This window comes from Pelobates fuscus, chromosome 8 (genome assembly GCF_036172605.1).
Source record: "Pelobates fuscus isolate aPelFus1 chromosome 8, aPelFus1.pri, whole genome shotgun sequence".
Classification (NCBI taxonomy): domain Eukaryota; kingdom Metazoa; phylum Chordata; class Amphibia; order Anura; family Pelobatidae; genus Pelobates; species Pelobates fuscus.
Genome location: NC_086324.1, coordinates 170,301,302 through 170,315,056, shown reverse-complemented (window position 1 = coordinate 170,315,056; position 13,755 = coordinate 170,301,302). Strand labels below are relative to the sequence as shown.

Genomic DNA, 13,755 nt, shown 5'->3' with positions numbered 1-13,755 from the left:
CTGTTTGAATAATTCTCAGACATTTTATAAAGCTTTTTTTAGTTTAAAACTTTACATCAATATTTCTTTACTAGGAAAATTAAACTGTTTGAAACACAAAAAGTATAAAACTAATTTTAGTATTTAGAATGAGTAAAGCATACTTACTGCACATCCGGAATTTATATGCTACAAATACCAGTATCAGAATCAGTATCAGAAGCCCAACAGAAATTAAAATCAGCAACATTGTATCTGTTTGACCTGTAGCAAGAAATATGTGATATCTTTATTTGTGTTAGTTTATATAGAGATAGAAACAGAGAATAATATGCAGTTAGTTTTTGTTTTGCATTATGATGATATCAGGCCACTTGAGATATTCCCCATCATGGTGTCAAATTGTTTTTGATTGGCTTGGCAAACGGTAGGAATCCAAGACAACACTCTTCACTCCCCTTACTGCTGTTGATACACTTCTGAATTAGCAATGTCAATATAATTCAAATTGAGAAGGAGAAGACTGGCTGAGATAGTCACTGAGATAGTCACCAAACATGCAAAGAACCCAGACAGTGATAGGGCCATTAAAAGCTGTCAATCATGGCGGGGCTTACCGGCGGAGCGAGATGGACGCCATTTCTAGCAGCTCTGTGCGAATCAAACTGAATCCGTCAAACATCACCGAAACTACATGCCATCCACGCAAATAAATACTTGCATTGCCTGGGGGAGATCATTCTGCACCACCCGATGCCATTTAGGTACAATCCGAGGCAGGCAAAGCCCAAAACGAAAATCCGGGCCTACTACACGCCAAACTACCGCGGCCTGGAGTACTTGTGGGGCGGAGAGAGCCTGGGAGACCCAAGCGACGATCATCTACAGGACCCCGACCAATCCCATGAGGAGATGGGGCACAGATCACAAAGACCACACCAAGGTACTGCCACAGCACAGCCTGATATAGGGGCACTGCTCCAGAAACAAACCCCAGCCAAAATGGCGCCCGACCAGGGCTCAGACCCCCCACAGGCAGACACCTCACCTGCACAAACCACTCAGGGGGACACTCAGAGAACCCTACAGCCCATACAGATCACAACCACTAAATCCATACCCCCACAGGGAACAGCAGACCCAGCCACCAAGCAGAACCTGCAGCAGATGCAAACTATGCTGCAGGATATACAACGCCTGCTGGCAGCAGACTTACCAGCGCTCAAAACGAGCATGCAACAGATCACAGAAAAAGTGACAACCACTGAAAACCAAGTCAAAACAATACAGGGAGAAATCTCTACGCTACAAGACTCGCTCCACCAACTACAACACGACCAGCAACACTTAGCAATACAAGTGGCGGCGCAGGAGGATAAAAACCGGCGCAACCACATCAAAATTAGAGGCATCCCGGCATCAGTGAGCAAAGAGGATCTACCACATTACGTGAGGCGACTCACACAATCATTACTCCCTACTGCAGTAACAAAGAAACTCGCCTTTGCAGGGATTTACCGCCTACCCACGCCTCCCAGAGCCGCCGCAACGCTGGCCGGAGACGTCATCATCCGTTGCATCCTACCCCAAGACAAGGGGCACATCATGAGCGCAATCAGGGGTAAGACCCCGCTTGACTTCGAGGAAGCCCAACTGACTTTTTATCAGGACTTATCCAAGGCCACCCTCCAGTGGAGGAAGTCGCTGACAGAACTAACCGGCCACCTACGCACAGCGGGGATACCATATAGACGGGGAAGCCCTCGCTCCTTGCTCATCACCCACCAGGGGACCACCCATAAACTCACCTCAGGGACTGAGGCCCCTACACTGCTTGCAAAATTGTGCCTACAAAACTTGCCCAACCTGGGCACTCCCCACGTCTGGAATCCAGATGTCTCGGAAACGTTTGTGCCAAGAGGACAGAGAATGGACACGCAAGCCACCTGATGGACAGGGGGAGAGAGGTCTCTTACCCCTGCCCGCTCAACGGCAATACCCATATGCCTTGCCTAACACAACCTGTATTCTCCCCACCTTCCCCGCAATACAATGCTGAAGTTTACGTTACTACCCGTTTACCGCAAGTTAGAGGAGATAGCCGGTGAGGACGCTGGCGCGATGCCTCATCACCAGACCACAAGCCATAGCCTAAGCCAAAACCTACCCCCCCGACAGCCCCTAGGTTAGGGCCACCACCTCTCACGAGTGGTCTTCAGTGGAACTAGACGACCAGGCCACTTCAGAAAGTAGAAACGAGCACCTGTACCACTCACCAGACTACCTGACCGACAAAACGACACCCAGTGCACCCACACGGGCCCTAGCACCACTACGCACCTCCACGCAACTACTTTCTAACACTTATAGGGTCACGCATCCGACACTGACCCATGACCTAGGTACTGCACCCGCAGATGAATTGCACGACTAAACCCCTATACGACCCCAACCTCTACCTAGGATCTTACGCATGTTATACTAACCAAAAAAAAAATTTGTGCTAAAACTTATCGAATGCATTATTTACCCAATGTTAAAGCCTGTTACCCTCTCAAACGATGCATACGTTGCACCATGTATAAGTCTTGTGCACGCAAAAATAAAGAATTTAAAAAAAAAAAAGCTGTCAATCATTGTCATAAGGCCTGTTCTTTATTGTAAAAATGTAAATGGAATGAGTCACAAATAGAATGGGCTTGCTAGTTCCATTGGTTTCCATGGTGATTGCCCAGTTTTAAGGACCATTTTTTTTTTTTTTAAACAGACCACTTTGATACATTTCTCCTCATCCAGTGCATGGTGTGCCTTGGTTGTGCCAGGACTGAACTGGATTGAGACGTCAGATTAAAAGTTTTTATATGAATTAAAAAAAAAGGTTAACACGTTATAACTATCACCGATCCCAAGCTATTTATTGGATTTATTTTTGGACTGATATACAATTATGTGTTTTTGCTTTTTATTGTTGCACTATTTCATTATTTTATCTGTTAAAAACAGGGGACAATTAGAGTGAAGTGACCGTCCTCTTTAGGATAAAACTATAATGTGCTTTACTCTAACATTTTATTGTTCTCTCATTTATGTGAAACACCTCACCCTGTCATCAAACAGGACAATTATTGCACTTCCTCCAAATAAAAAGATATATGTATATATACAGGCCAGTAACCAACACCATGCTGATGAGTTACATTAACAACAAAACAGCTGTCCAGGAGTGGTTCACTGGCATTGCACCTGTTCCTGAGTTTCAAAGCTGTTGCAAACAGCAGATCCAAACTCCAAGGAATATATAAAGCAGAAGAAATTAGGCAAAAATGTGGTTCTTTGTTGCACTCATTAGCATATGTCCACGCTGGATTCCTTGTAGTATTGAGAGCACTGCTAAAGTGAGCTTATTGTGTGAACAGCAGGTTTTATGGCTTCACAGGATTTGTGGTTAACAATGGAACAATGTATACCGTATAATAAATAAATATATACATATCATACCTCAAATAAAATAGAGCATATACACTGGTTACCTTTACTGCCATAATCCAGCTTGAAGTATTTGTATAGAGGTTCAGAGAGAGACTCATGTTGGACCCTGCAGGAAAAGTTACGGTCTTTGTCCTCCTCGGTGGGTATTATGGTTACTGTAGTGTTCACACTGTACGTGCCGTCAGGATTCCTCTGAGGGACGGTTATGGTATAATTATTTAATATCTCGCCATTCCTGAACCATTTAATGTCGATGTCCACAGGGTAGAATCCGGTGACGGAGCTGCTCAGAATACTCTCCTTATTTAGAACAGCTTTTCTCCCAGTGATAGTGACCTCCAGAGGAGCTGAAATGGAATAAAAGATGAAAACTAATTTATTCCACTTATTGTTAAAAAAAAAAAAAAAAACCTCAGGAACACTAATGTTGAAAAATCTCTTATATTTGCTACCTTAAAGCTTTCAGAGTGTCAATCAAAGACAATAACTTAAAACATTGTATAAACAATGCAACACATGGCTGCTCGCATACAGGACCGAGGTGGTCTGGCCTTTTTTCAGATGGGGCTCTCCTGAAGGGATGAGAGAGAGGAGTTTTACTATAGTGCCCAATAATGAGTGTTCAGACCTGTTACGTGCTGAAAAGCTATTCACACAGAGGTGGTCCACCACTAGTGGACAAACAAGGTATATCGTTTTGATTTGGAGCAATTAGATATATATTGGTGAATAATTTACCTGATCTTCATGCGGATGAGAAGTCGAAGCCCTCCTTACAATTTGGAATTAGATTTGAGTCTAGAAAGGTCAGAAGTTGTCACACAGTAATGTGTGTGAGTGAATGGGAAAGTCAAACTTAGTGGTTGAAGTACTTAGGTAGTTACAAGTGTGGAGTAAATCCTTGCAATCCTTGTAATTATGTAAATATTAGTGATAGATTTATGTTTATTAGGTGCAACACATAAAGAATGTCATTGTTAACTAATTGTAACATGAAATAAGTTGTTTAATTCTTATCCTGTACTTGCAACATATAATATGTGGAGAAAACAGATCACAAGCTAAAAGAAAAAGTTAGGGACATCTCAATAACATTGATAATAAAAAATATTGAATCGAGTGTAAGTAGATATTTTAGAGAATTTCATGGAGGCAATCAGGGCCGGATTTATTTATTTTTTTACATACTACTCTTAGGGTTGCAACCTGCCCATATTTTACCTGCACAGCTTATATTTGAAGCTACCTGGCAAGTGCCGATATTGCAGTAATAACGACAATACAAATGACGATATTTTTCTCCTTACATACTGTAGATTACTCTGCATTACCGCCACTGACCAGTAGGTGTCCCTGGGTGTGGAGAGAGGCTGGAATAGGAAGTTACAGCATCTCATAGATCTGGATACACTGACATATGGGGGCACTGAGGCACTTGGGGACACTGGGAGACAAAGGGATGCTAAGAGACCTGGAGACACTGAGAAACTTGAGGACACTGGGAGATACAGGGACACTGGGAGACTGACAGACATGGGGACACTGAGACCTCTTGATACCAGGCCAAGTTTAGGTAGACCAAGAATGATTTCAGTCACAACTGCCTTTTTCGGGATATAAAGAAAAACCCACAGGTAATCTCAGGAGAAATACAGGCTGCTCTGGAAAAAGATGGTGTGGATGTTTCAAGAAGCACAATATGACAATACTTGAACAAAAATGAGCTGCATGGTTGAGTTGCCAAGAAGAAGTCTTTACTGCGCGAATGCCACAAAAAAGTCAGGTTGCAAAATGCCCGATAACACCTTGACTTGTCTCACAACTTCTGGCACACTGTAATTTGGAGTGACGAGACCAAAATAGAGCTTTATCATCACAACCATAAGCGCTATGTTTGATCCACAAGGTATACCATGAAAAGAATACCATCCCCACTGTGAAGCATGGTGGTGGATTACTGATGTTTTGGGGTGTGTGAGCTCTAAAGGCACGTGTATTCTTGTGAAGATTGATGCCAACGGTTTAGACATTAATGGCTGTGTGTTAATTATTTTGAGGGGACAGCAAATTTACACGGTAATACAGGCTGTACACTTACTACTCTACATTGTAGCAGATTGTCATTTCTTATATAATAAAATATTTACAAAAATGTGAGTGGTGTAATCACTTTTGTGAGATACTGTATATAGGGTTTTAACATAGTATACTCCTTTCTGAACGATCCTCTGACGTGGTGATTGCTTTCGTGAGCATCCGCTGTCTCCTCACTTCCAGCTCTTCCTTTAGATGTCATCCTGGAAATCATCATGTGTGTCGACCATATCTGAGTTCCGTATGGGCGTCTGTCTTTTTTTTTTTTCTCTTTCCATAAATTCTGTAAATTAAACTCCCTTATTCCTTATGGTCTTAATTAGGATTTTGAAATGTGTCACTTTTTAACTTGAAGCTATAGGGGATATTAAATTCTACCCTCGATATATGATTATTATCATGTTTTAAAGGGATTTCAATTTGATTTTAAAGTATGGATTATTTCTACATACATTTTACATTTACATACATATTTAAGTAACCGTTATTCTCCTCCTTCAACCCTTTGGTTTTATATGCATTGAGCACTATTTCAGATGTATAATATAAAGTCAGAAGGGAGAAGGACAAATTAATTACAATAAAGCTTTTACGGAAAGTGATAAAAAAGACAGACGCCGATATAGAATGCATATATGGCTGATACGTATGAGGATTTCCAAGATGACATCTAAAGGACGAGCCGGAAGTGAGGAGACAGCGGAAGCGCACGAAAGCAATCACTTCGCCCGAGGATCGTTCAGAAAAGAATCTTGACGTTCAGCGCACCCTAGACAAAAATGAGGACAGGATTACATATGGAAACAAGGTTTGAAATGCAGCGCACTCCCGGCACAGTGGAAGAAGGCACGCATTTTCAAACCTGGACTCAATTATCACCCTATTAAGGGGGTATATTAGCAGGATGAGATACTTACTCTTACTATTGATCAACCAGCTGATGAAGCCCTATTTGTAGCGTCAAAACGTGTCCTGACCCCCCCTTTCCCTCCCCCCTCCTAGACCCCTCCTTAGTCCCTCTCCCTATTTCACTCTCTCTCTTTACTACTTTCTATCACTATTTTTCCCCTATTGACTCTGACTGGTTCCTCTATCCCCTACTATCTGTCGGCACATTCTTTACCCTGTTTCCAGAGAGCTACTAACGCCTGGGGATTAACATGGTTTGACGAAACATCCATTGAGGCCTTCTGTTTAGGGATGGAGCGGGGAGGTATACCTTAGTAAAACATGGCTCAACAGAAGCCGTGACCATATTATCCTGGCCAGCACGAATCATGCGATGGGACCAGTCATATCTCTTTCTTTCTTTCTTTCTTTCTCTTTTTCTCTATTTTACATTTATCAAAAATTAAGGTGGAGCACCCTGAACCTGTGTGGTCCTTCGTGGCGGTTGTGCAACTATCATATCCAGCGTAAAAGGCCGTGTTTTTCTTGCTGTTGTACTTTTACGCAAACTATATGTTTTTATACCTGCCTGGATGTACTCATATGGGTTTATGTTGGATACTGTTACTGTTACATGTGATATTGAAACCTTATAATAAATAAAGAATTAAAAAAAACAAAAAAAAAAAAAACGTGTCCTGGCGATAGTAAGAGTATATAAAGTTGTCATTTGTAACATTTTGTTAGTGGTTATGTAGTAGATTGTATATATTCGTAATTATTGCTTACTGAATACCGTCTACCTTTCATTTTATATTCCAGTTGAAAATTTTTGTGAAGAAATCCAGAGAGAGATTCATGTTGGACTCTGCAGGAGAAGGTCCGGATTTTGTCCTCCTCGGTGGGTATTATGGTTACTGTGCTGTTCACGCTATACGTGTCATCTGGATTCCTCTGAGGGACTGATATGGTATAATTATTGAGGATCTCCCCATCCTTGGACCATTTAATGTCGATGTCCACAGGGTAGAATCCGGTGATGGAGCTGCTCAGAATACTCTCCTTATTTATAACAGCAATTCTCCCGGTGATAGTGATCTCTGGAGGAGCTGAAATGGAATACAATAAGATTTTTATTATATATCTGACTTTCTGTTTACATACTGTGTAATTATATCACACTGAAATGATACTGGCACATCCCCTTCCACCTCAACCTGGCTTTACAAAAAGTTGGGAGGCATTGTTTTGTGGAATTTTATCTAGTTCTATTTTTTCTCTCACTTCCTCCTCAGTACACATTTCTATTAAATAGTTTTTCTTTTCTGGTTAATCTTGAGTGACTTGAACAATAACTACTATAGTTTGTTTTCCCTTTTGGAGTCTCCAGGGAGCAAAAGGATGAACTTCTAAATAACTATACAATGTATTGGTATAGTATTATTTGGAGTACTTAGAAATGTTGTATTCCTTGGACTCTAGTCATATATGTATATACCTAAGGCTTGTGGTGTTGAAAAAAAAATATCACCCTAGTGTGCTGTTATAGGTCACAGATATGTACTCTATAGTGTTCCATAATAGGTTACATACATGTACTCTTACCGTAAACTAAGAAGCTAACTTCCTTTTCCTTTCTTTCTGGACTGTAAAGTATGGAACACGTATAGATTCCAACATCAGATACTCTTACTCCAGAAATAGACAGAGAGGCGTCCCCATTTAGAGCTTTGGTTGTATCTACAGAAAATGCAGGATTGTTAGATGTCACAATATCATCATAACTCAGGATCTCCTTTCCCTGATGGTACCAATGTACGGCAAAGAATCTGGGATCCACAGGAGGTTTATCCACAGTGAACGTGCAGGGAATCAGGGTGTCAGATCCCATTCCAGCTCGATGACTTGAGGGAACATTCAGCTCCAGAGCAGCAACTGCAAAATATACAAAGTAATAGTTAAACATAAATATAAACGATTAATACATGATGTCAAAAACTTTTTAAACCAGCTTTTAAGACCTCCGATGTTGACATTGCGCCTTGGTATGATGTCTCTAAAGGTTGCAGTGCAGGTGAGATATATACTGCACCACGCAGGAGCTGACATTATCTTTTCTTTCTCCAGTTCCTGGTGCTTCATCCACAAGGAGCCCACATTAATGTTGTGCTCTCGCGCATGCACAAGTACAACACTGATATCTATGGAGGAACCAGCAACTATTATTACTCTTCTAAATCCAAAGAAAAACCAAGTCGAGACCGAAACGTTGGTCGTCATTTTTAAATCGTATTAATAAATGTTTGTTTTAAATCCGGAGAGCCGCCTTTCTTGGTGGATTTATATACATATATATATATATATATATATGTATATATATATATATATATATATACACACATATGTATGTATATATATATATATACATATATTAATTCTACATATATATTTATGTAATATTTTTACATAATTAGGTATCTTAATTAATTACAATTAGCGGGACCTGCCTGATAACCCATGCAGAAAGTATAGGGAATTTAATTTGCTAGCACTATATTTAACCCTATAACTTTCCAAGACACCATAAAACCTGTACATGGGGGGTACTGTTTTACTTGGGCGACTTCGCTGAACACAAATATTAGTGTTTCAAAACAGTAAAATGTATTACAACGATGATATCGCCAGTAAAAGTGAAGTTTTTTGCATTTTTCATGCACAAACAGCACTTACACGGACGATATTATTGCTGCGATACTTTTTACTGTTTTGAAACACAAATATTTGTGTTCAGCGAAGTCTCCCGAGTACAACAGTACCCCTCATGTACAGGTTTTATGGTGTTTTCAAAAGTTACAGCGTCAAATATAAGGCTTGTGTTCATTTTTTCACATTAATATTTGCCAGATTGGTTACATTGCCTTTGAGACCCTATGGCAGCCCAAGAATGAAAATTACCCCTATGATGGCATACCATTTGCAATAGTACCATTTGCAAATGGGGTATGTCCAGTCTTTTTTAGTAGCCACTTAGTCACAAACACTGGCCAAAATTGGCGTTTTTTGCATTTTTCACACACAAACAAATATTACCGCTAACTTTGGCCAGTGTTTGTGACCAAATGGCTACTAAAAAAGACTGGACATACCCCATTTGCAATACCTTGGGTTGTCTACTATCGTAAATGGTATGCCATTATGGGTGTAAATTTTATTCCTGGGCTACTATACAGTCTCAAAGGCAACGTAACCAATCTGTCGAATTTCAATTTCAAATATAACGTGCTATATTTGACCCTGTAACTTCCCAAAACACCATAAAACCTGTACATAGGGGGTACTGTTTTACACGTGAGACTTTGCTGAATACAAATATGTGTATTTTATTGCAGTAAAAGCAAACAGTATTATGACATTGACAGTTAAAATGTCATGTAGAACTAAAAAAATAAAGAAAATCGTATTTTCTCCACTTTTTTTCATATTAAATTATGTTTCATAGTTAAATATTTGATATTAAATGAAAGCCCTGTTTCCCCTGAATAAAATGATATATAATAAGGGTGGGTGCATTTAATATGAAAGAGGTGAATTACGGTTGAACAGACATTTAGCGCAAATTCCAGTTTTTGTATACATTTTGCTCAGAACGTGTACTATTGACTCCATCCTGAAGGGGTTAAAGCAGGGCTATTTAAATACAAGCAGAGCACGGCTAAGCAGAGTGCAGCTCCCACCCCCTTCCTACTGATCGCCCACAAGTGTTAATCAGTGAGTTACAGTACCAACAAAATATACTGACCACCTCTGATTAACATTGCTTAGGAGCTAAAACTTGAGGTTCTATGTCAACGTTACCCTGTATTTTCTAAAAATGGAAATGTGTCCTTGCTCCTAACTTTTGGTTTTGTCTCTAGAGAAATTTAGCAAGCCCTATACCCACCCTATAGGATGCACTGCACAATGCGAATCATAAAATAACATTAAATTAACCGACCTGACTGTGGAAAGAGAAGGGATAAAAACAATCCTTCCAGTACTCCATCCATTATCTAAATGAAACATTAACAAGAGTTACACTTTACTTTCACTTTTGTTAATACTCATCCTGCCCAGACTGAGGAGAAATGTTAATCATTAACCCCTTAAGGACACATGACGTGTGACATGTCATGATTTCCTTTTATTCCAGAAGTTTGGTCCTTAAGGGGTTAAGGATGTGAATGAAATATCACAGCTGTCCAAGTTTATTATACACTGTGTATAGATTGTATTATTTTATTAAACAAAAATATACATCTTAAAAAATAAAAAAAAATAAACAACGTGACTAAGTTATATAACTAAAAATAATAGTCAGAACATGCTTTGTCAACTGTCGCAATGTACTGATTTTGCAAACAGCTCAGTAAAAAGGTAGTTTAGGGATGATAATAATAGTCAATCCCATGGGATAAAGCCAATGATTTCTATTTACTTATTTTGTAAAAGTTTAAAGGAATATTCTGGTCAGCAATACAACTTTAATGTCAGGCACGCGGACTGCATAAGGAGCAGCCTCATGAGGTTTGATGGAGAGAAGTTGGTGGGTAAGTATAGCGCTCGCACTGGGTGTTAACAGCAGAGCTAGGGTTAACTGCAGGGCAGCTTGTGCGGCTAGAAGAGCGGTAAGCTCGCTGCCAGGGCAAGAGCCCTGATTGGTAGTTGGCCGCACGAGGACCACAGTGGAGGGAAATTCAGGGGTATAATTTTAAAGGCGCCAAAATTAATGACCTCAGCTTGTGCCAGACAAATCACGAAGGTTGGCGGTATTAAAGTATTTGTACTGCTGCGCCCACCCTCCCCTCTTTTTAATTAGAATTAAAAAAAAATGTCATGATCTTGTTATGGGATATAAGTCGCCCTCCTGGTCATCAGAGGAGGGTGGATTTGGTTTAAGATATATTTATGGCTCCTGGCTTTGAAGGGTGCGGAGCCTTGGGAAGTGGTTATGGTTAATATATTGGTTTGGTTTAAAGTTATGGTTTATTATTATTATTGGTATGGTTATTTTGTGAATGGAAATTATGAAATCCGTAATAAAGGTTCACGGCCATTCTCCAAGGTGTATTATTGAATGTATTAAATAAAAAAAATAGATATTTTGATGAATAAGTTAATTGGTGTGTATTTATTTACTATTACTGTGACTGCAACATTCAAACCTCATGCTTGTTAGCTCAGGCTAGGGAGTGGAGCAATGAAATGAATGCATGTTGGCAAGAGGCGGGGAGCAGTGTTACAGTAATAACTACACCAAACCCAATGAATCACCTGTGATTGCAAACAGCAAGAGAGACAGATGTACAGTGCAGGCATATTTAACGCCTTCCTGCCTTGTGAAATCAATACCAATTCGGATTCTAATTAGCATAGTAATACTATAGTCACCTAAATTACTTTAGCTAAATAAAGCAGTTTTAGTGTATAGATCATTCCCCTGCAATTTCACTGCTCAATTCACTGTCATTTAGGAGTTAAATCACTTTGTTTCTGTTTATGCAGCCCTAGCCACACCTCCCCTGGCTATGATTGACAGAGCCTGCATGAAAAAAAAATGGTTTCACTTTTAAACAGATGTAATTTACCTTAAATAATTGTATCTCAATCTCTAAATTGAACTTTAATCACACACAGGAGGCTCTTGCAGGGTCTAGCAAGCTATTAACATAGCAGGGGATAAGAAAATCTTAATTAAACAGAACTTGCAATAAAGAAAGCCTAAATAGGGCTCTCTTTACAGGAAGTGTTTATGGAAGGCTGTGCAAGTCACATGCAGGGAGGTGTAACTAGGATTCATAAACAAAGGGATTTAACTCCTAAATGGCAGAGGATTGAGCAGTGAGGCTGCAGGGGCATGTTCTATACGCCAAAACTGCTTCATTAAGCTAAAGTTGTTCAGGTGACTATAGTGTCCCTTTAAGCAAATCGTATTATTTTATTATTAAACTTTCTGCAGGTTGAGCGCGTAGAGTGAGACACATTTTTACCTTTTCTGGTTCTACTAGATAACTACAAGACTACAGCTATACTTTAGGGATATTGAATGCTGCCTGCATTTATTTCCCTGATGTCTGGATTATGGACGCACGGGGTGGAATATTAACCCATTGCTGGAGATTTGTGAATTGCTCTGTCACTGCGTGTGTGAATTGGGTTACGAAATGTTATGAGTAACCGGTTATTTAATATTACCTCTGGGATTCAGAAGATATAGGGTTCTTCAAACTTATTATACTTGATAGATTCAGCCTGCTGGAGGGGATATTCATACATAGTTTTTGAGAGCTTGTTCTTCCCATTTTGGTGGTGAGACTTTCTTTTCGGCTTTCACATGGGATACACAAAGTCGAATAGTCTCTCTGCTCCTGTTCTGCATTGTTTGTGTGTGGTGTGTCTTGGGTAGAACTGAGATTGGACATTCTGTTTTCTTTTACCGTTTTACTTTTCCTTAAAAAAAAAAAAAATAATAATTGAAAAAAAATTGAAAAAGGACTACTTCTCCCGCGGAATTGTTTTGGTTAGTGCACGCTACTTTTTGTGCAGTTGTTTTTTTGATGAGTTGAATTTGTATATTTCCTTCTGTATTCAGAAACATCTTGCTGTTCGCTCTTTTTGTGCACCTTTTAACTTTTGGTGTATGCCATGTTTTCAAGGACACATAATATTTTGTCATACACCTTCTTCTGAATTCGACATACTGTATACTTTTCATGTGCTGCCCAACAATATGTATACGTGCAGCAGCGGAACTAATGATGGTGCTCCTGTACCAGGGCCTGCACGCTTTGGGGGCCCTTCAGGTGGGCCATGCACTTAGGGTCATCTGATGGGCATTGCTGAACAGGGCCCTGTCAGGCACCACGGCACTTTAATAGGGGACATACAAATCGGCAAATTGGTCCTGTGCCCAAAATAGTTCCAGGACGAAGTGTGCTTTTGATGGTCATCTTTCCGGAGCTCCTGCGGCTGAAATACGGGGTGCTCCGCTAGCTCTCAATGAGCATTTGTTCCCCTTAGTCTCAGGCACCTGGACCATAGTCGGTGGGCAGGAGGCCAGCTTCCACAATTCTCCAGGAGTTCGTGGTGAACGTCCCGGGAAAATGGCGTTTGTCACTGTATGTCATCTGGAGAGTGACTGAAACTATTACAATTATGACGTGTGTGCATCTGTGTATGTATATGTCAGTGTGTATGTGTCAGTGTGTATGTGTCAGTGTGTATATCTATGTATGTGTTAGTGTGCTTATATGTGTACATACATGT

At 40.1% G+C, this 13,755-nt stretch overlaps 1 protein-coding gene across 1 annotated transcript in view; it reads right to left on the bottom strand.

Annotated features, from left to right (window-relative positions):
* LOC134571360 (tyrosine-protein phosphatase non-receptor type substrate 1-like) overlaps positions 1-13,439 on the bottom strand; it is a 206,940-nt gene extending 193,501 nt beyond the window's left edge. Inside the window, exons 1-5 of the mRNA XM_063429562.1 lie at positions 13,377-13,439; positions 10,448-10,502; positions 8,056-8,385; positions 7,254-7,559; positions 3,510-3,815 (exon numbers count right to left, since the gene is read on the bottom strand). Of these exons, the coding sequence (XP_063285632.1) occupies positions 3,510-3,815; positions 7,254-7,559; positions 8,056-8,385; positions 10,448-10,502; positions 13,377-13,439 (1,060 nt within the window). The remainder of the gene's footprint in view (positions 1-3,509; positions 3,816-7,253; positions 7,560-8,055; positions 8,386-10,447; positions 10,503-13,376) is intronic.
* Between the last annotated feature and the right edge of the window lie 316 nt (positions 13,440-13,755).